This window comes from Salvia splendens, chromosome 19 (assembly GCF_004379255.2).
Source record: "Salvia splendens isolate huo1 chromosome 19, SspV2, whole genome shotgun sequence".
Lineage (NCBI taxonomy): Eukaryota > Viridiplantae > Streptophyta > Magnoliopsida > Lamiales > Lamiaceae > Salvia > Salvia splendens.
The window spans coordinates 22,594,127-22,619,538 of record NC_056050.1 but is presented as its reverse complement, the minus strand read 5'-3'; the positions used below and the strand labels follow the sequence as shown (position 1 = coordinate 22,619,538).

At 38.1% G+C, this 25,412-nt stretch overlaps 3 protein-coding genes, 1 long non-coding RNA gene and 1 pseudogene across 9 annotated transcripts; 1 reads left to right on the top strand and 4 right to left on the bottom strand.

Annotated features, from left to right (window-relative positions):
* Positions 1–1,085: 1,085 nt before the first annotated feature.
* On the bottom strand, positions 1,086–4,391 carry LOC121779711 (probable E3 ubiquitin-protein ligase HIP1). The gene is made up of 6 exons (XM_042177092.1): positions 4,210–4,391; positions 2,146–3,293; positions 2,015–2,065; positions 1,842–1,940; positions 1,596–1,751; positions 1,086–1,460 (listed from the first exon to the last, which is right to left on the bottom strand). Exons 2-6 carry the CDS (start codon positions 3,277–3,279, stop codon positions 1,308–1,310), a joined length of 1,593 nt encoding a protein of 530 aa, XP_042033026.1. The 5' UTR covers positions 3,280–3,293; positions 4,210–4,391; the 3' UTR covers positions 1,086–1,307.
* A 7,408-nt stretch (positions 4,392–11,799) lies between these two features.
* Positions 11,800–12,552, top strand: LOC121779174 (pecanex-like protein 1). Its single transcript, XM_042176501.1, has one exon. The coding sequence runs from the start codon at positions 11,800–11,802 to the stop codon at positions 12,550–12,552; it is 753 nt and encodes a 250-aa protein (XP_042032435.1).
* A 1,217-nt stretch (positions 12,553–13,769) lies between these two features.
* LOC121778740 lies at positions 13,770–15,436 on the bottom strand (annotated as a pseudogene).
* Positions 15,437–17,925: 2,489 nt separating this feature from the next.
* On the bottom strand, positions 17,926–21,432 carry LOC121778302. Of its 6 annotated transcripts, none has more exons than XR_006045652.1 (5): positions 21,054–21,411; positions 19,312–19,409; positions 18,911–19,050; positions 18,604–18,755; positions 17,926–18,518 (listed from the first exon to the last, which is right to left on the bottom strand). XR_006045652.1 is itself a non-coding variant. In XM_042175631.1 (5 exons), the coding sequence occupies exons 2-5, from the start codon at positions 19,293–19,295 to the stop codon at positions 18,397–18,399; spliced, it is 312 nt and encodes a 103-aa protein (XP_042031565.1). In that variant the 5' UTR covers positions 19,296–19,409; positions 21,054–21,432; the 3' UTR covers positions 17,926–18,396. The 6 variants fall into 6 exon arrangements, 1 of the variants encoding a protein (XP_042031565.1); XR_006045651.1 differs by having other exon boundaries at positions 19,293–19,409; positions 21,054–21,407; XM_042175631.1 differs by lacking the exon at positions 18,604–18,755 and adding an exon at positions 19,161–19,207 and having other exon boundaries at positions 19,293–19,409; positions 21,054–21,432.
* Positions 21,433–21,905: 473 nt separating this feature from the next.
* On the bottom strand, positions 21,906–24,938 carry LOC121778381. The gene is made up of 3 exons (XR_006045666.1): positions 24,611–24,938; positions 22,727–22,870; positions 21,906–22,507 (listed from the first exon to the last, which is right to left on the bottom strand). It is a non-coding gene; the product is annotated as an uncharacterized LOC121778381 (long non-coding RNA).
* Between the last annotated feature and the right edge of the window lie 474 nt (positions 24,939–25,412).

The window sequence follows — 25,412 nt, the reverse complement described above, 5'->3', positions numbered from 1 at the left end:
CTCTTCTGAAAGTCAAACGTAACAGTGCGGGCCAGAGTGGAAATCGAGGGCCATGCAGATTCATCTACGGAACACCAAACCAGCTTTTTTACCATGATTTTGACTCCATTTGTGGTCATTTAATGAACATCGAACGTTTCCTTAACATAAAATTTGGATCTAATAATCGCGGGCAAAATACTTGAAATGGGCTCGTTTGGGAATTCATGCCCCGAAATGGGCCATTTTTGTTGGTTTTTGAGTGTTACTCAATAAGCAATGAGTAATATCTTAAAACATATCCCATGTGCCCTCTCGAAGATTTTCTTTTTAGTTTATTTCATTCAAGATAACTCATTATTAAAAGTAAATTTTTTATTTCTACTTTATTCTCTTCACTTAATATAAAAAATAAAACAATATAAAATCTCATGCCGCCCAAAAATGTATCATCTTTCTTGGGACGGGGAAGTACACCTTAATACAGTCGGTCACGAACTCAGGGCCCCTTTTGCAAAATTTTCTAAAAAACTAGGATTTTGCTCGTCTTCTTCCAATTAATGTATATAGTGAATTTTATTGATAATTTCTAGTGTTTTTTATTTTTTAGGGTTGGAATATAGTGGATTATTTTAAACTATTCAAAATGTGTATGTATTGTAGGATTATGAATACAGATTGTTTGTGTGTTGTTTTATATAGGGATGAACGAATAGTACTCCCTCCTTCCCTAAAAATTAGACAATATTTAAAATGACATGAATTTTAATACACAATTAGTAAAATAGGTGGAATGAAAAAGTGATTGTGATATTACTAGTGAAGAAAGAGACTCACTACTTCATTACAGAGAAAAAAAATTGTTTAAATAGACATCGTCTATTTTTAGGGGACATCCTAAAATGGCAACTGTGATGTATTTTAAGAGAGAGGGGGTACAAATTAGTGGAATTGGATTGTTTATCAGCCACCCGCGGCAAATACCTATCTTGTCATGGATTCCCAAACAAGCCAATTTCAAGAATTTTGCCAATAATCGTTGTGTAAAAGTAAAAGTAGAATTTATTTTGGTGCCAAAAAAAAACGATAAATCGATAAGAGAGGAATTCAGAAATCCCAGTATCTTTTCACATTCAGTTCTCACAGTTGACACTGGAGCTTGAATACTTTCACCAAACTGAAGATTATGTACATGAAGGAAAACAGACCACCACATTAAGAGAAAAAAATCAAGAATTATACTTCATGTGGGAGAAAAATTTAACTACAATGAACACGTGGGGCGAATCCACCATCGGTTCTTTTGTCTGCGTATAAATGTGACTCTTTCACAACGACGAAGATGATTGTGATGGTGCTGCTGAAGCCTTGCAGATGGGGCACCAGTTCTTCACTTGCAGCCACTGGTTTATGCATGTTGCGTGAAAACCATGCTGGCATTCGACCAAGCTCCCAATCCCATCTCCGGGGACATACTCATCCTACCAAAGATGCATAACTTCATCATTCTCTTGAACCACAGGATTGAATTGAATCAAATTGAATCAAATCAAATCACCCATGATATAATACCAAATAATGCGGTTGTAATTAATCATATCAAAAGTAATAATAACCTGGCAAATACTGCATTTGATGTCATTGCCTGATTCTGTGGTTTCTATATTTGACGTGGTTGTCTCATATACGCTTCTCGTCATGCACTTTGACAATGCCTCTTCTGAGAGAGCAGTGCTCACTGTGCCCATCCTTTCTTCTAGAGCTAACAGTTCCTGTTAAAGAAGAACATTGATTTTATATGTAACAGAACCCAGTGCAGCAAAAGAAACAGGTTGCGCAAGGAAACAGAAAGGAAGGCCGACCTCATATGACATGTTATCAATATCCAGTCTCATGTCTCTGTGTTGGTCATAGAGGTTGAGGCCGCTGAGGAACAATCTGGTCTCCAGTGCAAGTATTTGCTGTAGATAACGAACGTTGATTACCGAGCATAATAATTTGATTTGTGTTGTAGGGGATATAAAGATAACAATACCTCATGTGTCAAGTCTTCATCTTGTTGGATTCTCTCAAGAGCCATTAATACCTGCACAGAAGCACCCGGCTCAATTTAGTCCATACAGGATTAGAATTGCGAACTAGCTTAGTGCATAGAAAAGCAAATACCTCAGCAATTCCATCCATGTTAAACTGGTGTAACACATCATGATTCATTAACTGCGTTAATCCAGATTCAGAGGCAAAAGATGTTCTTGAAGATAAATTGTCACGGTGAGGTCTTGAGCCACTCCGATCACCAACATCAAAAGGTGTCTCATAATCAATTTCAGAGAAACTCACAGGGGGTTCCATAACAGACAAACCATTTCTAGCATCCAGTTGACTGGAAAACCTCATTCTAGCATTTACATTCGTTGATCTCCGGTTCCAAGAAGAACTAGAGACACTGCTATCCTCTACAGAAGCAGAAGTACTATGTGCTAAATCAGAGATGGAAATGCCACTTGTTGTCGTGGAGGTATGCCTGTCTACGTTTGCAGAAGCCGCATTCTTTCTCCCCCTACAAGACGAACTGGTTTCTCCTTCCGAACTTCTCTTTTTGATAAAGTTCTTCCTTACAGATGCTGGTTCTGGTTGCGAACAACTAGGCGGTATAGCATCTGATATAGAATTGCATCTCAGATTCTGCAAACCATACCTGTTCCCGTTGATCCTATTAAATGGTCCTCGCACAGAGCTCCTAGAAGCTGACGGAACAGGGGAAGATGGTGAAGTACTTTGGTTATTTGATCCAGATTTGCAACGAAACGTTTTTTGAGGAGCAACACTAGTTGATGCACTAGAACTACCGGCTTCAGTCATATTAACCTCTTTAGACTTAGTCACTGATACTGACTTATATCCTCGTAGATTACTTTGTGTAGGCACTATCCTTTGAGCTTTGGACTCAGTAGATAGACTAGTCTCCAATGGATCAGATGTCACTTGAGAAGATCCTTTTCTCTTTGAATCGAGGCATGACCTCTTTGCATTGGTCATGGTGGAATTACTTCTTGGGGTTTTCCCAGTAACTCCAGTTCCACTTGAAGAGTGAAAAGAAGATTTAGAATATTTGCTTGTATCTGAGATTCCGACTCTAGCATTCTGACCAAATTTAACTCTTCCACTGCATCCAATCCGGTTGCAAAATTGAGCATCATCATCCCCTCGAGCGACTCCTTCTTTGAAAGCCGTTACACTGTAATTCTTTCTGGGAGTCAGACTCCCTCCTGCTCCTCTTTTACCAGAAGATCGATCCATGAATACTTCTATTTCTGTTAGAAAACAACATTTTCTCTCAGCCTCAAACCATTACTAAGACTCCTAATCTAGTAGACATGAAATGGCACCATAGAATCATGAGATGGATAAAAACAACCACATATGCCCTACCTCATTGATCACAAACAAGATAAGCATTATTGAGGGGGAAATTCTCAAGAAACAGAAGCACTCTGAATTGGCTTATCAATAGTAAGAACATTCAAGCAAAGCGAAAAATGGTTACAAAAATAATCCAATTTACCAATGTTCATCTACTGCAGGAGTACATTATATGATTCAATATAGATAGACTACATGAACATATACTGCAGAAAACCATCTGCAATCTAAATATTCACGACGATCGATAAATATTTGAACCAGATGCGTGAGACTAGAGCATCAAGCTTGAATATATGCGTGTGGAAGCAATTTCGGCAAGCAGCAATCATTCATCACAGTACTAAAATGAAAGGGATCAACAAAGCAATACCAAAATTCATCAGTATCTGATTAACAATCACAAAACAAACTAATATGCGTATGATTGCCATAAAACGACGTTTAGCTGAATTAGTGTATGCGCGGCTGAAAATGAAGAGTAAGAATAGACTCATAACACAGTCAAAGAGCCGTTTCCGTATTCCACGGATTATCATCTTATGTGATTGCTTCAACACTTCCAATTATTGATTGGTAAAGCAACATTCCACAGAAGAAGAAAAAACACAGGTTTCAAGCAGCGATTGCGACGCTATCTGTTGTAAACCAAAAACAATCTCCATATTCAAAGTGAGCGATGATAAAATCCACACAAAAATCAGAAACACGGCCATCCATAATCCAATCACGATTCAGAACAGGATCAAAACATGAACAAAAACGAAATCAAATAGAAAGCGAAACACGCATCATGAGGAAACAAACCTTACGACGATGAAGCCAATGATCCTGCGTCGGCGCTTCTGTGCCTGCCTTTCACAAGCTCCCGATTCTTACTCTCTGGTCTGGCAATCAAAAGCGAAAAGAGAAAGTTTCAACTACTACGCAATACGAGAATGGCCCTGGCCTTTAGAGAGAGAGAGAGAGTAATGCTCTATTTGTAGAATGAAAATGAAAATGAAAATGAAAATGAAAATGAAAATGAAAATGAAAATGATCTTATTTAATTTTATTGCAACTGAAAGGCCATCAGCAACGTGATCTCCGCCGTCCGATATTCGGTTCGACCGTCAAAGATTGCGGGCAGTAGACGGTGGGGCTCCACTCGGACGCTGTTGAGTCTGTCATCGGTATTTTTGCCATTTTTTCTTACCTTAGAGCATCTCCAGTAAGACTGGACGTCACATAGCCCTCACATAGCCTTCACACTGCCACATCATCAGCACTACAATTCTCCTACCACATCAGCTTGCCACATCAACTGGACATCAAATAGCCCTCACATAGCCTCCACACTACATATCCACATCACTAATAACAAAGTATATAATTTAATTTACAATCGTATCAACATACGGAATTTAATTTACGAGACAAATACATTTAAATTGAATAATACTATTAAAATTTCAAAAAGTACAATAATTTAAAAAAATTACATTTAAAAAAATTACATACATTTACATAAAAACTAACGCCTTGCAATCCTCCGCGCCCACAACTCTTCAACTAAATCCTTTTGGAGTCGAATATGAGCCTCCATCTGACGCATGTCGGCATGTGCTTGGAGGAGGGCTTCTTCATCGTGAGGTACCCCACCTCGTACATTGGCGGTGGCGACGCCGTGGCTTGGACCGGCCTCATTATCGTCGTTGGCCCAATCAGTCAGTTGTACACCTTCATCTTCGACAATCATGTTGTGCATGATAATACAAGCGTACATTATATCAGAAATGCAGTCGACATGCCACAAACGCGTTGGTCCCTTAACTGCAGCCCATCGCGCCTGAAGCACACCAAATGCGCGCTCCACGTCCTTTCGCGCCGACTCCTGCCGCGTCGCAAAGTAGGCCTTCTTCGCATCTGATGCGCACCGGATCGTCTTCACAAAGACGAGCCACCTAGGGTATATCCCATCCGCCAAGTAGTAGCCCATATCATGCTGGTTGCCGTTGGCGACAAAACTGATGGCCGGACCGACACCCTGGCACTGCTCGTTGAAAAGGGGCGACGAGTTGAGGACGTTTAGGTCGTTGTTCGAACCGGCTATCCCAAAATACGCATGCCAAATCCACAACCGGTAATCAGCTACGGCCTCGAGAATCATCGTGAGATTTTTTCCCTTGTAGCCGGTCGTGTAAAACCCCTTCCAGGCAGCGGGACAGTTCTTCCACTCCCAATGCATACAATCTATGCTGCCTAACATTCCCGGGAACCCATGCTGATCCCCGTGCATCCGCAACAGATTCCGGCAATCTTCGGGGGGTAGGCTTTCGGAGATACTGATCACCGAATACTTCATTCACGCCCTGACAGAAATACTTCATACATTCGACGGCAGTCGTCTCACCGATGTGGAGGTATTCGTCCCACATGTCTGCCGCGGTGCCGTAGGCCAACTGCCTGATTGCCGCAGTGCACTTTTGAATAGGAGTGTGGCCGGGTCTGTCAGCCGCATCGTGCCTGAAGCGGAAATACAGATATCGCTGCTCCAAAGCGTTAACAATACGCATAAACAAGTCCCGCCTCATCCTAAAACGACGTCTGAAATGGTTGGCGTTAAAACGCGGCTCCTCTGCGAAGTAATCTGTGAACAGGCGCTGATGTGCAGCTTCATGATCACGATCAACCACTTGTCGACGGTGGACAACTGGTCGTGGGCGAGGTGCCGCCGGCTGCATATAACTCTGCATCCATCGATCAACCTCACGGCTCGTATAGGCATCTAGCTCTTCGTTCATCATACGCTCGTACTCATCCGCATCCCCACCACTACCACCGGCATTACTCATTTCTTAAATTGATCTTGTACAGAAAGTCAAGGTGGAGAGAGTACTCGTTAAAACAAGTGGTGCGAATGAAAATGACGTTAAAAGCGCGTATATATAGTGTTTTCGAAAAAAATAAAAATAAAAATAAAAAATCTGACGCCGGTTTGACGCCGATCCGGGACCCACAATGGCGCCGTGAGGATCGGCGTCGGAACCGGCGTCAACGCGCGAATCGGCATGGCCACGCCGATTTTGACGCCGATTTCGCCGACGCCGGTTCCAATGGTTCGGCGTCAGAACCGGCACGGCGAAAAATCGGCGTCGCGATTTTGACGCCGTTACTGGAGATGCTCTTAAGGTGAAAATAGAAAGCCATTTTTTTGCCATTTGGTGAACATATTTTCTAATATAACATGACGTCGTTTAGTTGTTCTTAATGCAATATCATTTTGATTGGGGTATGATTGTGCAATGTATTTTAGTTAATAAATTACTCCATCTGTCCTCTAAAATTTATCACTTATTTCCATTTTCGTCCGTCTCTAAAAATTTATCATATTTCACTTTTATCATTTTTTGTAGTGGATCCTCATTCCACTAATTCATTATTACTCATATTTTATTATAAAACTAATATATAAAAGTAGGACTCACATGTTTGATGCTATTAACTTTTTTAACTCATTTTCTATTACATTTCTTAAAACCCGTGTCGGTCAAATAGTGACAATTTATGAGAAACGGAGGAAGTATATTTTAACATTTTATAGAAAAATAAATAAATTGAGAAAGTATATTTCTTATTTATCTTCTCAATAATTATACTTCCTTAAAATGTACTCCTAATAGTAAATTTTAAGAGAATAAAGTAAATTTAAAAGATAAACAAAAATAATTATTTTTTTATTTTTTATGTGAAGAAAGTATAAATCCTAAACCTTATAATACCTTATCAAATACTTTTTTTATTAAACAATAATTTTTTATAAAAAAAATAAATATGATAGCTATTTATCTTCACCTCTTTATTATTTTCTTTGAAGATGCTCTTAGTGAAGGAATTTTTATTAGTAGCAAAATCGGCTCAAATGAATAATTTGATATTTTAAATGCGAATATTTTTAAAGCAATATGCAAAGACATAATTTGTCAAAAGTTTGTGAATTTATATACAGATACAAACATCACACCAAATGTCGTGTGGTTTGATTGTGATTTGTGTCATGTAATGTAGTAAACAAACTCTACCAAGACCGATATTCTGATTGGTAGCAAAAATCAGATCAAACTTAAAATTCTCAAATTTACACAAGTTTTAAAGCCTATACATGCAAAACTATAATTTGGCAAAAGTTTAAAAATTATATTTTTATATAACATTTCAAATAGAGTTATTATCTATTTTTATTGAATTTTAGTTCATTGTGGGGTTACATATTTAATATTTTCCAAAATTAGAGATATTAGTTTTTCTAAAAATGAGAAATATAAAAATTCTTGTCATGTTAATTATATTAATTTATATCCAAAAGTAGGTAGTAGCTGGCCTAGCGGCAAATTGGTCATGCTGTAATAAAATTAATAATAGTTCCATTCAAAATTTTGTATTATTATTGATATACTCCTTTATTCAACAAAATGTATCCCCATGACCAAAATCAGAATCCAAACAATAAATATTTGTGTGTGTAACTCACCCACGCCATAACATATAAGCTACATATCCCTAAAAATCAGATCTCATTCCTAATGAAGCCTAACATAAGATACATGCAAATATCCCTAATTCTAATATTCGAAAACATTCGTTCATATTAAATGGTTAAAAGAATTGCACGGTATCTTACAAATAATTTATTACTATGAATGTTTTGAAAAGAATCCATTATATGTTGGTTAATTATTATGTTTCTTGAATACACTAACATATAATTATAAGGACAAATAGTAAAAAAAAATTTATAAACTAGGATCAAATTCTAATTTATCTCACACTTTTAAAATCAGCTAGAATTATGAAGTATTGAATTTGTTCTTGATTATCTCATGGTGAAAAATTCAACCTACGAAGTCTTTTTTTAATAGACAACATTTTTTAATCCATCCTCCATGATGTGTGCGTATAATTTTTCGGCTTCCAAATCACATAGTATTTCACTAAAAACTATTATGGGATAATTGAGAACAAATCCAAGATTCTTAAGTTTTCTAGATGATTTAAAATTGCATGACAAATTAACTTTATGATATTTTGGCAATTTATCCTTATAAAAAATGGATAAAGCAAGAAGAATAGTTGTAGTAGAATCCATTTATGGGATTTCTCCGATTTGGTAATTCATATTGTGGACTACACCAATTATGAAACCCCACCACTAACCACAACGTGCAACACTTGGACTACTTCTAACACATTTATTTTGTTCTATTTCAATAATGATACAAATACTTATTTTCTTGGCTCGTATTTTTAGCCATTTTGTATTGATGACATTTATTTTGTTCTACTTCTATAATGATACAATGTTTATTCTATTCAATTGTGTCCCAACCTCCTTTTCTGGTTCTTACTTTTAACCATTTTGTATTGATGAAATTTTATTTTATTTATTTATTTCTATAATGATAGAAATGTTTGTTTTATTTATTTGTGTCCCATCTTCCTTTTTTGGGTCGTATTTTTAGCCATTTTGTATCGATGGGGCTCGAGTAGGTGTTTGATTAATGTATGTATTATTGGGCATCATTACACACTTGGAATGATTAAGTCCCACTTTCTTGATTAATTTATTGAAATCTTACATCAAATGACAAATTCCCGTGGGAAAAAAGGGTCCCATGATATTCATTTTGTTCTGGTGGGATTCACTATAAAATTGTCTATCTTTCCTTAATTAAACAATTATTGAAATAATTAACTGCAGTACGAATAAAAATATGAAAAGAGAAATATGTAAAAGCTTAATTATTTTATTTGAGGTGTTTGCATAGGCATTTCATTATATTTTTCAAACATAAAAAGGCTGAAACAACAACACAATTAAGAACCAGCAACAACCGACCAATTGCAAAAAAATAAAGGAAGAACGACAGCACACAAAACAAACTAACACTCAAAACCAACCATTAGAACATCTCGAATGAGAGAGGTAAATGGAGAGGTAAACTAATATAATTATCATATTTACCTTTTTTTCATGAAAAATTATTCTTCAAAAGGAGAGATATTTGAGAAGGTATTATACATTTTTCTATTTTGAAAAAATATCTTTACCTCCCCATCAATGGAGAGGTAAAATCTTATAACTACCATATTTGCCCTTTTTTCATGAAAAACCCTTCTCCAAGGGGAAAGGTATTACACTTTATATTTTTTAATGCATTTTGTACTATTATTTTATTTTTAAAAAATAATTTACCTTTCTATATACCTTTTCCATTTGAAATGTGTTACTTTTTAGAAGGGTATATTTTACTTTTTGAGAAGGTAAATACATAATGTACGTTTTCTATATACCTTCTCCCCTCGGAGATGCTCTTAGGGGTGAATGAATCAACGTTACAAATTTCTATCATGATTTATGGAAATAAATTATTGATGTGCAGGGAAAATATGATCTAAATTAATATGCTACTCCCTCCGTCCCAAAAAAAAATATGCACTCTTTCTTTTTAGTCCGTCCCACAAGAATATGCATTTTCTAATTTTGGTAACTCTTTTATCTCCACTAACAATACTTTAATTACTTTTTCTCTCTACATCTCTCTTACATTATCAAATTTGCATTAAAACCGGTGCCGAACCCAAAGTGCATATTCTCTGGAGACAGAGGGAGTATTAAGTGATATTGTGTATTGAGTAATGAGTATTTAAACACAAATAAGTGATTCAACTATTTTAACTATTCAAGTGTATGTCAATCCAAGCAAGAAATCTTTTTGTTACACAGTTGACTTGAAAAAAATGATTAAGCAATCTCTCATTCAATTTAGCCATGAAGTTGTTAGGTTTTATTTGCATTAATGAATTAAAATCCATTATCCTAATATAGTGTGTATATATTTGTAAATAAACAAGGCTAGTATGAGATGATATAGTTTAGTTTCTTAGTGGATTCACACGTCCGGATCGATCTGTAATGTTAACATGAATGAAGGGGCGGCATCCTCCAACCAAAATTTCGATTTGGTTTGAGCTCATGGATAACTACTCAACCACACAAATCCAAGGATAAACTACAATAATACTCCCTCCGTCCCGGGCTACTCGCCCCTTTCCTTTTCGGCACGGAGATTAAGGAATGAGTGTATAGGAAAGTAAAAAATGACGGCTGTAGGTGAAAATTTTTACTAAAAATGGAAAGAGTGCAAGTAACTTGGGACGCCCAAAAAGGAAATAAGTGCGAGTAGTGCGAGACGGAGGGAGTACTATCATATCCTCCTACAAAAACTTGGAAATGTGATCAATTGTTTATGTTTCATGTTTAGTAAAGTCACGAGTCATCTTCTATTCCTTGTAAAGAGTATTGCTACATCAAAGGGTCTCGTACTTCCAAATTTATGAGACACAAAATATTTGAATTATCAAAGCTAGCTTCTCAACCAATTCCTTATCTTTAAACAAATAACTACCCTACCCTTTAATTTAGTATGATCATTTAAATTTAATTAGTACGTACTTCCAAATTTATGTTGGGTTGTGCACGATTTACGCATTCATTTGACAATAACCATTTCTGTATTTCCACTAACAAACCCAACCCATATTTCTCCTCTTCTTCTCTTCCTTTTCAACATTCAAATCACAAATCGCTCTTTCAATTCAATATTAAGGTGCGTATCAGTATTGTTTCGTTTAGCACTGCTCTCTATATTTTGTAATCGGAACTTGTTTATGCTTTTACTAAATTTGTATACATTTTATTTCATATATAAAAATCTCTAAAGAAGGTGCAAAAAACTAGATTTTAATTGGCATTAGCATAAAGATAATAGTTTGACTTAATGAAAAGAACTAGACAATTGTTAGATTGGTCTAACACACACCAAAAAAAATTGTGTGAGCTTTCTCTCTTTAAGAAAAAGTTATTGTTTTTGTACATAAAAATTATTTTGATAAATAAATTAAGTATTTTTTTTTTCTGGTTAATTTGGGAGTGCAGGTAATAACAAGTGGTGTGTGGAGATGTCAACAAGAAAAAAAGATGTTTCTGATGTGAGGGAGAAGAGAACTTCTCCTTCTACCTCTCATCTCAAATCAACTTCCAAAACCATCTCCACAAGCGAGAAAGCCACCCCCAACTACCTCAAGCCGACGCTCTCGTCATCCCTCTCATCCGGGGAAGCCCGGAGGAGGTCCTTCGACAAGGCCCCCTCCCCGGCCCGGACCACGAAAACACGTGGCGTATCCCCCTCTTCAACCCGGACAACGAAAACACGTGGTGTCTCCCCCTCCCCGACCCGGACGACGAAAACACGTGGTGTCTCCCCCTCCCCGACCCGGACCATGAAAACACGCGGCGTGTCACCCTCTCCGACCCGGACCACGAAAACACGTGGTGTCTCCCCCTCCCCGACTAGGACCATGAAAACACGTGGTGTCTCCTCCACCCCGAAGTCCAGGTCCTCCTCGATTTCCGGGAAGACCGGGGCCGGTAGGGCTGTGGCCTCAGCCAAGAGCGACGGGAGATTGAAAGGGACAAGGGAAGCTGGGAAACAGCATCTGTATGCTAGGGCTGTAGGCACTCTAAAGAAGAGCGCCTCCGTTGCAAGTAAAAGCAAGAAGGCTGAAACTGCAACTGCTTTAAGAAAAAAAGATTCATCAGATCATGAAGAATCACCCATTGTTGGAGATGAAGAAGATGCAGGGATGCCAGATCAAGAACTGGACAGCAGCAATGAACAAACTCAAGGAGAAATAGATGATACGGTCTCAGAGCAGAGCGATGCCAGCATTGGGGAGGCCGTAAGCCCCGCAATTTGTGAAGAAAGTGATGACAATGTGCCTAAGCATGAGTCTCCTACACTTTTAGGACAAGATGATGCTGATGCTGTGAATGATGCTGATGCTGGCAAGGCTGAATCTCCGGTGAGCTCAGAACAACGTGTTGAATGTCCGGCAGATTCAGAACAGGCCAGCGGAAACAGCAGCCAGCAGAAAGAAGTTGAAGTAGTTGCGGAAGACGGAGAAGCAGCACCAAGGCTGTCTCAAGAAAAGAAGGACACGGCACTCTCCAACAATGTGACTGAAGAGATGAAGCGCGAGCAGAGGCGAGACAAGTTCAGAGCACTCGCTGGAGCGTTTGAAACTGCCATAGCCCGGCAGGAGCATAAGTAGCCACAGCTTAAAAGTGAACCCAAGCAATGATAAGTTAAATATGGTTTGTTGATTGTGTAATGTTTCAGCTAGCACCAACTGATCTGTACAAAAAAAACTACTACTACTATAGTAAATTTTGGAGGAGTCCAAACACATCTTGTGTTTGAATGCATAATGTTCATATAATCATGGATGTTAAGATTTCTAAAATTTTCAACTAGCCTGCCTGATTACCTTTCAGATGGTTTTGGATAAGTGTTTTCTATTTTTTAATTTGACCATATTCTCCTTTTTCTAGATTATTCTAGAACCAGAATACCTCTTTTCCTCAAACGTCTCTATATTATCCTCTACAATATTCCAACTGCTCCACAAACGATCAAATTCCAACCTTTAGCTCAAAAAAATTCGATCAGGCTATCAAAATCATTTCATTTCAAAGGAACCAAAACCTAAATCAGTAGAGATGTGTTTGGTGTTCGTGTGCGATGAAGACGAGAGGGTGATTGGGCGGCAGGTGGCGGGCGGTGCGTGCCCCTACTGCAGCGGAATGGTGCAGGCGTTGGACGTGCAGAGTAACTGGAGATTCTGCTTCGTGCCGCTCTATTTCAAAACTAAGCGCAAACTCTACTGCTCCATCTGTTTAAGGCGTTTAGTCCCCCTATAACTCTTTCCCAGATTATCCATGATTTTTAACTTTTCTTTCTTCTTATGTTTCTTCCTTTTTTTTATATTTTTTTGTCAGTTATGAAGGTTTTGTTTTGGGGCTGAGTAGTTTTGCGGAAGTTAGTAGTGTGTATATTGTATGGAAATATGGATAGTGTAATAAATCGGCATATAATTATGAAACTGAATTAACCTGATTTTTTTTTCATATTTTTTGAGATAAACATGTGTTTCCTTTCTATGTGTGTATATTATTCATGATTGGGGGGATGTTAGTTGTCATTGTTCAAGTGATTAGCATGAATTAATACACACATCCAGAATAATTACAAGTTCCATATATTCATCTTAAATACAAAGAAAATGAAATTAGGATAATATTATTATCAAGTCACTGTTCAAGTGATTAGCATGAATTCAACACCTCTGTTTATTTCATCTGCACCATTAAGGAGGGGAGCTGGCTACAGTTCAATTTTGGAACAATAAAATAGGAAGAAGTTTACTACTTAAGTGAGTATTTTTGTTTATTCGAAACTATCTAGACATATTGTCACTGACAATAGAGCAACAAAAATTAAAGTGGTAACTCGATTTAAGCAAGAAACACATCCAAATTCATTAATAAAAAAAGCTCTAAAAAATAGATCTCATCACTTACAGAGCTTAAGGTTTTTGAAAAATGATGATACAGTGGATTTGGGGTAAGGCTTGGTGGCAAGGGAAGTGGCAATGTTCTCCGGTTGCTCTATCCACAGTTTATGAGCGATGCCACCAGCTTTTAGCTTCTCCGACAAATTTAATAACTGAGTTTCACCCTTTACTTCAAGAGTGACCTGCGTTTACAGTAAGAAGTTCGTCACAAGAATGGTAAGTGCAGTTCACAAAAGAGAATATCATTCCTATAGAAATTGACCACATGATTTGAATTGCTCCTCAGTCATGGATATCATCGGATAACATATAACATAATATGACATTCGATCTGACAATGACAATATCTGTCTTTTCTCGAAATGGTAATCATCCAACATTGGGGCAAGCAGTTGGCATAAAAGAGCGCATTTCACCAGATTTTGTTGTCAGTTAATTTACTGAGAAGGAATATGCCGCATATCAAAGTGCAATTAATAACGAGTAAACTGAATCCAGATTAATCCTGAACTCCTTCAAGCTCTCGGGCCTATGTCCGTCTACATATGTGAACCCGAGCACACACATTGCAGTCACTCTCACCAGTTCATTCAACCGAAACTCATACAGATTTTACCAGGTAACATCTAATACTTATCCCTGTCACAATATATAACTAGCTATGACAAAACCTGCCCCAACCTCCTCCTCCTCCCTCTAGAAGCTGAACATGTGCATCACTTACAGAATAGCAGCTTAACTCTATAGCTTGTGAAAATTTATCATCCCAATTCTTCTTAAAAGCAGAATTTCTTTGCCTCCACTATGATTTACTAGCTCCCCCTCAAAAAGAAACTTAGATTACTTTCAAATGCCAGTATAATCTCATGACTGATTTAACACAGATAACCAAATTAATCATGCCATTTTCTTGTCTCTGATTCTTTCAATAAATCCAATAAGCCAGATGCAGGTAGAAACTGCTAAGGTAAGAATGAATAGGTAAAAATCTTATCATTAATCGTTAATGATTGTTAATAATTCAGTGACAAACTACTCAATATCCAGTTATTCTCATCGAATCAAATGTTACTCCATTAAGCAAACTAGATAGCAGCAACAGTGAGTCAACACACACACAATGTCGTGAATATTCTGAAAAATAAAAGCGAATATCTTCTAATCTAGGTCGAAATTAATCAATGCGAAGCATCAATTGCCAGATTATAATAATCGTTATCAATAACAATTAGATTGAAATTAGTAACCTTGTGCATAGAATCGAGATTGGAAGGAGAACAGTAGGAGAGAGTGTCGGGATCGTCTCTGTAAGTCCAAACGGCGGCGACGGAGGCATGGCAGCCCTGCGTTACCACGCTCCCCAGCGGCCACGTGTCGATTAGGTCCCTCCGCAGCACAATGTATTGCACCACCGTGTCGTGAGCAGTGGTGGCCATTGCGTTCTCGGCGACCGACGACGACGACTTCATTCGAGCGGCGGCGCGTTAAAAGACGGTGGTGCTGATTGTAGCTATCCGAGTGTGAACATGCGGTTTTAAAAGAGGGAAATGGGGTATCACTATCAGCGTAGATGCCACCATGAATATAGTGTTGATAAACTGAAATTTTATCTTCACCCTCTTGCAATATTTTTTTATTTAAATAAATTAATATTCGATTTTTAATAACTCTTAAGGCCATCCGCAGTGGGGCGCCCTAAGGCGCGTCACGTCAGCATTTTTATCCTCCTCCTTCTCCACCTGCAGTGGGGCGCCCTAAGACGCGCCCTATGGCGCGCCACATCATCAATTTTGTAATATTTACAAAATACATACGAATTAAAAAAAAAAACTAAAATACATTTAAAATACGAATTTTAAAAACTTCATTCATTTAATAAAAATTAATACATTACAATGCGAAATAATAAAAAACGCAAACTCAGCGACGGCGGTTACGAGCCCACACTTCTTCAATCATGTCGCTCATGAGCTGCGCATGCTCCTGTTGGTTGCGCATTGAGGCCTGCCTAGATAAAACCTCATCGAAACCTAACGGTAACCCTCTATCGGGTGTCTCGGTTGATGTGCCGGCAGAGCTAGATGCACGGTCGTCGTCATTCCAATCGGTGATGCTTCCGCCTTCACTCTCGACTATCATGTTGTGCATGATTATGCACGCATATATGACATCGGCGATGACTTCATTGTACCAGAAACGAGCCGGCCCTTTCACAATTGCCCACCGTGATTGGAGCACCCCAAATGCCCGCTCTACATCCTTCCGCGCCGCCTCTTGCTTTTGCTCAAATAAAACCCTCTTCTCACCAATCGGGCAGCTGACCGTCTTTAGGAAAACTGGCCACCGTGGGTAGATGCCGTCGGCCAAGTAGTACCCCATATGGTATTGGCGTCTGTTGGCAGTGAACTCTATGGCCGGGCCGTTGCCGTTACATTGGTCGGTGAAGAGGGTGGACGAGTTGAGGACGTTGATGTCGTTGTTCGACCCGGCTACGCCGAAGTAAGCATGCCAGATCCAAAGCCGATAGTCAGCGACGGCTTCGAGGATCATCGTCGGGTGGCTGCCCTTGTATCCACTTGTGAATTGGCCTCTCCACGCCGTCGGACAGTTCTTCCACTGCCAGTGCATACAGTCGATGCTCCCGAGCATCCCAGGAAACCCGTGCGCCCTCTCGGGCATCTGCATCAGACCCTGGCAATCAGTGGCTGTCGGCTTGCGCAAATATGTGTCGCCATAGGCCTCTACTATCCCCCGACAAAAGTACTTCAGACACTCGCGGCCTGTAGTCTCCCCACAGTGGAGGTACTCGTCAAAAAGGTCCGCCGTGGTGCCGTATGCCAACTGACGAATAGCAGTCGTGCACTTTGCAATGGTGTAAGGCCGGGTTTCCCGATGCCGTCCTCCCGAAACGTGAAGTATTCTTCACGTGAAGACAATGTACGAACAATGCTGAGAAAAAGGTACCTCGACATTCGAAACCGGCGGCGGAACACAGTCGGGCCCCAACGTGGTTGATCGGCAAAATAGTCTTCAACCAGACGCCTGTGAGCTTCCTCATGGTTGCGTCGGACATACGTCCTATGTCGAATAGGACGATGGACTTGCTCAGCCGCCGCTGCAGCCGCCGCCTTCTCGCGCTGCATTTGCGAATAGCATGCCGCCATGACCTCTTCAACGGCTGCATGCTTCGTCAATCGAACGACCGGAATCAGACGAACTAGAACTATTGGTGTCTTCGCCGGGATTCATTTTCGTTGGATGTTGAGAGAGAGTCGATATGTTCGTATGCACAACTGAATGAGAAACGAGATTTATATAAAAAACGAAACCGCGTGCCATCGTCCGCGGCCTTCACAATGGGGCGGACGATGTCGCGGACGATGGCCATCGTCCGCGACGTCCGCAATGGAGCGGACGATGGCGCGGACGATGGCCATCGTCCGCGGTTTAAGTCGCGCCCGAAGCATAGGCCGCGACTATCGTCCGCGGCCTATGCCACACACCCACAGTGGGGGCGGACGATGAATGGCGCGGACGATGGCACGCCCGTCCGCGCGCCATCGGGCGTGCCATCGTCCGCCCATTGCGGATGGTCAAATTACATAAAAACGAAAAAATCGTCATAATTTTTATTGTTGACTAGTACAAGAAAAAAAATTACATGTCGGTTTAGGCTCTAATTTCGCAACCCATATAAATGACGGTTAAATGGATTGGCTCAAACGGGTTGCCTGATGAGTTACAGATTTTAATTAAAAAATATACTAAATTTTAGGGTTTTTGTTGTACTTGGCTCTAATTTCGCAACCCATATAAATGACGGTTAAATGGATTGGCTCAAACGGGTTGCCTGATGAGTTACAGATTTTAATTAAAAAATATACTAAATTTTAGGGTTTTTGTTGTACTTTTTGATTTGCAATCCACCACGAGAAATTCATAACCCAAATAGCCCAACAACCCAAACGAGTTGGGCCGAACCCAAATGGGTTATAGCCTGATTGACATCCCTAACATATCCATAAAGCCTTTCCTTAGGAATTAAGATGAATGAGACAACAATTCACTTCGGGATATCTAATTTCTTTTACCTATAATACAGTAAGTATACTCTCTCAAGTGTAACCAAAACAATTTACAATGAAGCGTAACTCAGTAACACGTTTTCCTCCATCCAATAGATCAGAAGTTCGCATCGGTAAGACGTTTTCCTCCATCTAATAGATCAGAAGTTCCCATCATCATGGAGATAAATGAATAACCATCTTTTAAGAAGAAAAAAAGTGTAACCAAAACACTAGAAAAATTACAACAATCAAATCGTGTTCATATGGTACCCGGCCATATTCGGATGCTTTATGCTTTGTACCAAATGCCTAAATATTTGGCCAACTATCAAGCTTTGATCCAGATACGTGGATGAACCGTCTAACATGAGACTAATGCCTCGTTCGTCTACGCTCATGATTATGCCAAACAAGTCATGGGCTCAGTGGTGTTTGTAAACCTAGATACTTCAAAAGTACAAGACATTGAACATGTTTATCCTCTATGCTCGTCGTTGCTGCACTGGAGCCCATCCAGTCTATGAATTTTCTGCTCATGAAGCAGTTTCTCAAGCTCTGTTCCTTCTCTCACCTTCATCCCCGCCACCAGATCCGTTCCTATAAGGATGATCAAACTGGGTAAGGCATTATTTAATTAATCACCAGAATTAGTTGTAGGAAAATAGAAGTACGGAAACTTTACAAGTGCTGGATATAGAGGACTCGTGGCTTCGAATTACAATCAACATCATGAAACTTGCTTAACTTATGCAGTCAAGATAGCAAATGAGCTTTGCACGTAGTAATGAATGGTTAAATGAGGTTTTGACATCGTAATGAATGGGTAGTACCATTCTGCAAAATAAGAAAAATACTTTTTAAGTAATGGAATAAACATATCAATTGAAAGATCATGCATCTCTCTATCTCTCTCTTTTTTGGTCACTACACTAACATAAAAGCTAATTACAACAAAACAGCAGGAATTAAAGATATGCAACAGCTTATACCTGTGCATTTAGTTTGTGTGACATAATCAATCTCTACTTCTTGTTGATAGCAGGCTCGGATCCCTCCATTGTCTATCCCGAACACAAGCCTGTCTTTTGTCAAATTCACCAACAACAATTTGATTTTCCATCTTCTAACCCTGCAAAACAAAGGGAGGGAAATATCAATCTCAAAAGATAGAAACACCCCATACATTCACAAAAACAATCACAAAAAGAAAATTATAAACCATCAAGACAATAACCATACCTCTTATAAATCATGGCAGATTTTATCATCACAGCAAAGAAACACTCCTAAATAAAAAGCAAACACTCCTAAATAAAAAGTAAACCTTCTACAATATACACTACTAGAAGAAAGCAGAAGAAATTCCTATACCATGAAGGGGAGGATGGACCTTTATTTATTCACATTTGACGCATGACAAGCGTTCGATCAATTTCATGCAGACAACCAGAGCGAGACATATCCTAATCAACGTGTCAGGTATACGTTCTGCATGATGAAAAGTTATAAATAAATGCCCGCTAGCCAGCTTTGGTATTATCGAGTGTAGATGACTACAAAAACATGTAAAGGTCAAGCTAGATCGATTACATACCATATAGATGAATACTAAGATTTGTAGCTACCTACATTATTCAATATAGAGGCCAGAGGACTACAAGATTATGTAACCCACTTAGTAAGCTGCAATTTCGTATATAAATAAGTAGAAAACCATGTAACTCCTCCAGCCAACTTCAATTCTATTGAGTATAGATGACTGACTTCAGAGAGTGTATGAGCAATTTATTACCAATCACTTCTTACAATTGGTAACTTCTTAACGAATCAGGAATTATAGGAGTGAAAACTTGAAAATTAATTAAGAAAAAGAAGCAACGACAAGCCAAGGCAATAACGAGGGGAAGTATACGTTTCCTATTTTTTTAGATTAGGCAATTAAACAATTGGATTCATAGATATGGAGTCAAATCTTCATCTAATTTAGAAAAGAAAATGACAAGTCCAAAGCAATAAAATGGGAATGTATGCATTTTCCTATTTCCAAGATTTAACAATAGAAGAAAAGAATCATCATTCATCAGATAAAACTGCTTAAAGCTTTCCTAACATCTGAACCAAGTACTAAAGCACCTTCTGACTTGTTCAAGAACAACCCATTCATGGTTTGATTTGGTTCCATCTTCGTCCATAAATGAGTACACAGTTTCAATGTACTATAAAATACTACAATGGTTAGGCCATTACAACCACCACAGTCTCAGTCCAAGATTTTCTCTTCATCCCTACCAACATTTCCTCCAAGTAAGTCAGTAGGGATGTTTTCTCTCATCAAGGTGCGAGCCTCAATATAATTGAAGCTAAAAAAATATCTCCTTCATTGTTATAATACCATAACTTGGGCATGTCCATAATTTCTAACTCCAACGATGGTATGAATAATCCCGGGAAATTGGCCCCTAATATCATTAACTTTGCACAAATTCTGGTTTTTCCCATGAACTTTCAAATTAGTACCATATATTATGAACTTTCAGATTTGTTTGGTATTTCTCACGGCGGATCAAGAGTAAAATCCGGCTAGCTTATATGGCATTTTGAATCCTATTTGGCATAATTCTTATAAGTGGCATGTCATGTTGGCATATCTATTTGGAATATTAAACACATTACTACTTTATTTAATAAAATAGAACTCTAAAAACAAAGAAAACAAAACAAATTTAATAAAAACACAGAGAATTCAACTAGAAACACACACCTGTGACGCTACGCTACAAAAATTAAAACACAAAACCTTGTGTCTCACTTTCACAAATCCTAGGAACACATTTTAGGGAATTTCTTCAAAAATTCTTGGATTATTGGGGAAATACCAAACCAATCTGAAAGTTCATGATTTATGGTACTAATTTGAAAGTTCATGGGAAAAACCAGAATTTGTGCAAAGTTCACGATATTATGGATCAATTTCCCAATAATCCCTTTACCATTGGAACAAGTCCATATATAGCAACAGCACATAGTTATGAACTTTCAATATGACATCAGTACTATATTTTAGCATTTGTAGCCAACAAGTCATGAAATAAAATCATAGTACTAAAAGGGAACAATTGAGCTAGAAATTACTAGCTTGATTACGCCGAAGCCCTAGGTGACGAAGCTCCCGCCGGTGACGTATCAATTAAGTTCGGTCGGCAGAAACACCGTCTCAGCCGCGGGCCGCCTACTATTCCGTGGCGTCGCCGGCGCAGAGGTCTGTGCTCCCAAACTGCCAAATTGGACCGGCAAATTTTTGAGGTGCAAATTAAACAATCAAAGGTGTTACCCATTTCCTCAACCTCGAAAGTTTGACATAATAAAAATAAAAATAAAAACAAAACAGAAATTAGAAGCTTTAAAAAATTATATTGCTGATTTTTAAAGGGAAAATTGAATCACTGATGCTAGTGTACATATTTAGGAATCCAACAACCTACTGTATTAATTAAGTCATTCCCTCATTCGTCCATGAAAAAAATCTTAGTAGTAAATGAAAAGAATTTCTATCTCATTAAAGATGAAAACTTATCAAACTAGTAATTTTTATAGATGGATAGAAATGGAAAAAGAAATCTATTTTTTGTGGGTAGAGATATTATATTAAACTAAACATACTTTTTTTTTGAAGGATTTAAACTAAACATACTTACAATGATCTATAGATCCCGAGTTCTACATTTGTGTATACTTTTTAATGAAAATTTGACACTCAGATTATTGGATACAATCAATCAATCTCAACTCTTGTTCTGATGCAAAAGAGAATACTACTCCTATAATACTTGGCCATAACTTGATCGGAGTTATTTTTGTTTTAGAACTGGTGTATAATTTTGTAGCTATCAAAATGGCAAATCATAGAGTATTTGAAAATCGACTTATTGAATAAATGAATAGCCGTTACTCTTGAAGTTGGAGCAATTCAACAGCCAATTACCATAAGCAAAGGTCAAATGTGATATCAAAATCAAGTCCATAACATAGGCAGTATGTGATTTTACAGATGATTCATAACATTTGGATCCAAATCTTAACCTATTACACGACTTCCCCTTGGTACAAGAAACCCCTCAAACTACAAAAGTGATAGAGAAACAGATGGCTAGAAAACTTGCACTGATTACCGCATCCAGCATCATGAGACAGGACTCACTAAGGTCCTATGCATTTCGATAACATATTTTTTTTAAGTTGCAATGAGGTCTATTTCCTACATTCCAACAGCTCGCCGGAACCATCTCCAGTTGAAGATTTAGAAACTCTTATATTTCTTGGACAGTGTGGAGATTCACAGTCCATCTTCATTTGGGTTATAATTTGTCTCTAACCAGTGGTTTCACCGCTATATCCTTCAGAGACAAAGGCAGGCATGGAAGATGTGTGGTTAAGAAGCTAGCCACAGCAGAAGCATCTTGTTGATGTCAAGCTTGCGCTCTTACAAACACATACTCCACTCCCCCACTTCATAAGACTCTTCCAGCCTTAATGACGAAAAGGTACCAAACAATTTCTCCATATCGTAATGGATGGATAGTACCATCCTACAAAACAAACAATTTGTATCTCAGTATTACAAACAAACATCGAAATTCTGAACTAAAATACTGTCATCATCAGATCCGGCAGGGATGGGAATGAATTCATTGTGCTTAGTGAAACATTTACAGACTAAAATGAAAGTTATAGCCAAAATATGCTCCATTTCTTATTTCTTATTTTATTTTTCTTGGGGGGGGGGGGGGGGGGGGATGAACAAATACCTGTATCTTTACAAAGGGGAAAAATACCACCACTTAGGTGCCTCTTATTCTTGTTCGTACTTGGTAGCATCCTCAATTCCTCATTTCCCCCAAGCGCTTTTTCCATCAGATTCACAAGGGATTTCCATTTTCGATCTCCAGCCCCTGCAAAACATGGATATTCAATCAACGTCAATATATACAAAAGGCCACATTGTTCAATAACTTGTTAATTCAAACCATTACCAAGAACCAAAAGTTTTTCAGTGGCTTATTTCCTCTTCAGATTCAGGTGTTTGTGTGTGTGCATTGGGGATAGTAATGTCCACAAAAATGGCCATAAACAGATCGCAGAAGGCTATAAGCATACTTTTAAAAAATCTGAGCATATAAATAAAAGAAACAACCGATTGACAAAATTGGAACATATCAGTGGAGAAAACCCCAAACCAAAATTCAATATAATATATCAACACAAAAGCAGACAGAATCACAAAAATCAGAGGTAAGTTAGGTTGAACCTGTGAACCCTCCTGAGTAATTCATCAGTGACAAAAGCGCTTGATAATAAAAAGAGCTCCAAAGTATTGACTATTGAGCACGAGATGGATGAGATGGAGGAGGATGGGGTGGTATTTATACACATCTCGAGATGCAAAGTAATGAGACGTGTCATGCGTAGGTTGTGCATGACTCAAAATTTGAACAGATGTCTCTTTAACTTTGTTAATATCGAAAGAAAACGGCAAAACGTAATTACTACTTCCACCCGAAAATAGTAAAATGGACATATGCATTCAATGCTATATCCTCATTTACGCTCCTATAGCGAAAGATTATTTATTTTCCAGATCATTAAATGGTGTATATTACAGAAACGATACACCAGTGCTTACATAAGAAAGTAGGCTTTTGAAATGAAAATGAATATGGGACTATATCCTGGAACAAGGAAGTGCATACAAAGACTTTGCTAACATCACCATATTAGTATAAACTGCTACATGACCTATGGTTGTGTTTCCTTTAAATATGACATGTAAGTGGAAAATGACTAATAACATAAATATCATCATGAAGAGTGACCAAATTTACATTAAGATATTACAACTTTAACTAAATCTAATAATTTTAAAATTGTAAGCCATATTTAATCATCTATATTAATTGCGTCAGTAAGGATCCTCAGAGTCACTTATGTTTTCAGAGAGTATAAAAAGTTGGGAAAATTAATCATCCTCATTGATCTTAGCATTAACATATGTTACTATTATTCACATCTTCAATACATAATACAAAGCATAGCACATGGAGTACAACTTAGTAATTAAAGAATAGCGCGATTAGCCAAATGTCACTAGAAGTGGTCTTGCTACATCACGTGGTACCCAGAGCATAAAAAATAGGCACTTTGAGCTCGTCATAACCATGAAACTTGCAGTCCATGAATAAAGAAAGGCTTAGACTCCCCATAGTTGTAGACGGAGATTGAAATATAAACTCGTCTTTCACTTACAAGTAAGAAGCAACATCAGGTGCATAGAACCTCGTCGTTGCTACTGAGTTAGAAGTGATAAAACTGCTTTCTCATGCTTCTTCATCAACATCTAAACTAATGTTTGGTCGGTTTTAGATCAAACGGCAGTGGGGATTCTTCCTTAGTTACCTAAATTGTATCAAAATTATTTATAGACTTCAGTTTGATTGATTAGAGCAATATCAATATGACTGGGAGCCATCCTTTGATCATAAACACAAATAGGCTAAAATTTTAAAATTGAAATAAGAGTAGTGAAAGCTAAACCAATCAATTGAACAGATGAACCCTAATCCACATTTAAATTGAAACTACAACGATCAAAGTACAGATAAAGAGAAATTGAATAGGAAATAACTAATTACTACCTCGTCACTGAGGGGCGGCGGCACGTAGCCATGCGCCACCACCGTGCGCACTCCGGGAGAAGCCGCATTCCACTAAATCCCCAACATATCGAAAGTGGTTCTTCAATCCAGCGAGCCCTAATCCCCAAAATTTCTCCAAAAGCTAGAATAATTGATAATTCAAATTTTTATTCGTGAAAATAAACAGAATATACTAGTGACTGATAAATAAAAAAAAAGGGTGGAAAATAATAACTTATCGATAATTTTAGCTTATGTAAAAAATACAATTAATAGAAAAGCTAATAACAAGATAATTTCATTAATTTGTATGATGATTTTCATTCTCAATTAAATGCTGAAAAATCGACTAGGAGATATTAGTATTACTCCTTAACCAATAATTTAGCTTAATAATGTCTTTATCTTTGGTATGGCTTTGATAAATTGGACAATGTGGCCTTTTTATGTATTGAGGTTGATTGAATATCCATGTTTTGCAGGGGCTGGAGATATAAATGAAAAACCATCTTTAAGAAAAAAAAAAGTGTAACCAAAACACTAGAAAATTACAACAATCAAATCGTGTTCATATCGGGATCCATGTTTTGTACCAAATGTCCAAATATTTGGCCAACTATCAGACTTTGATCCAGATACGTGAATGCACGACGAGACTAATGCCTCGTTCGTCTGCACTCGTGTCTGTGCACGCGGCATCGTTCATACCAAACAAGTCATCATCTCAGTAGTCTTTGTAAACCTAGATATTCAGATGCACGAATACTTGTTTTACATCGAACATGTTCATAGCAGGCTCGGA

What these genes read in the sequence shown, in the direction of transcription:
- LOC121779711 (XM_042177092.1), bottom strand. Translation starts at nt 3,279, where the DNA reads ATGGATCGATCTTCTGGTAAAAGAGGAGCAGGAGGGAGTCTGACTCCC. An exon ending in ACATGGATGGAATTGCTGAG is followed by an intron (nt 2,066 to 2,145) that starts GTATTTGCTTTT and finishes GCTTCTGTGCAG; the next exon opens with GTATTAATGGCTCTTGAGAG. An exon ending in TCAAATGCAGTATTTGCCAG is followed by an intron (nt 1,461 to 1,595) that starts GTTATTATTACT and finishes CATCTTTGGTAG; the next exon opens with GATGAGTATGTCCCCGGAGA.
- LOC121779174 (XM_042176501.1), top strand. Translation starts at nt 11,800, where the DNA reads ATGAAAACACGTGGTGTCTCCTCCACCCCGAAGTCCAGGTCCTCCTCG.
- LOC121778302 (XM_042175631.1), bottom strand. An exon ending in TCTGCCATGATTTATAAGAG is followed by an intron (nt 19,051 to 19,160) that starts GTATGGTTATTG and finishes TTTGTTTTGCAG; the next exon opens with GGTTAGAAGATGGAAAATCA. An exon ending in CACACAAACTAAATGCACAG is followed by an intron (nt 18,519 to 18,910) that starts GTATAAGCTGTT and finishes TCATCCTTATAG; the next exon opens with GAACGGATCTGGTGGCGGGG.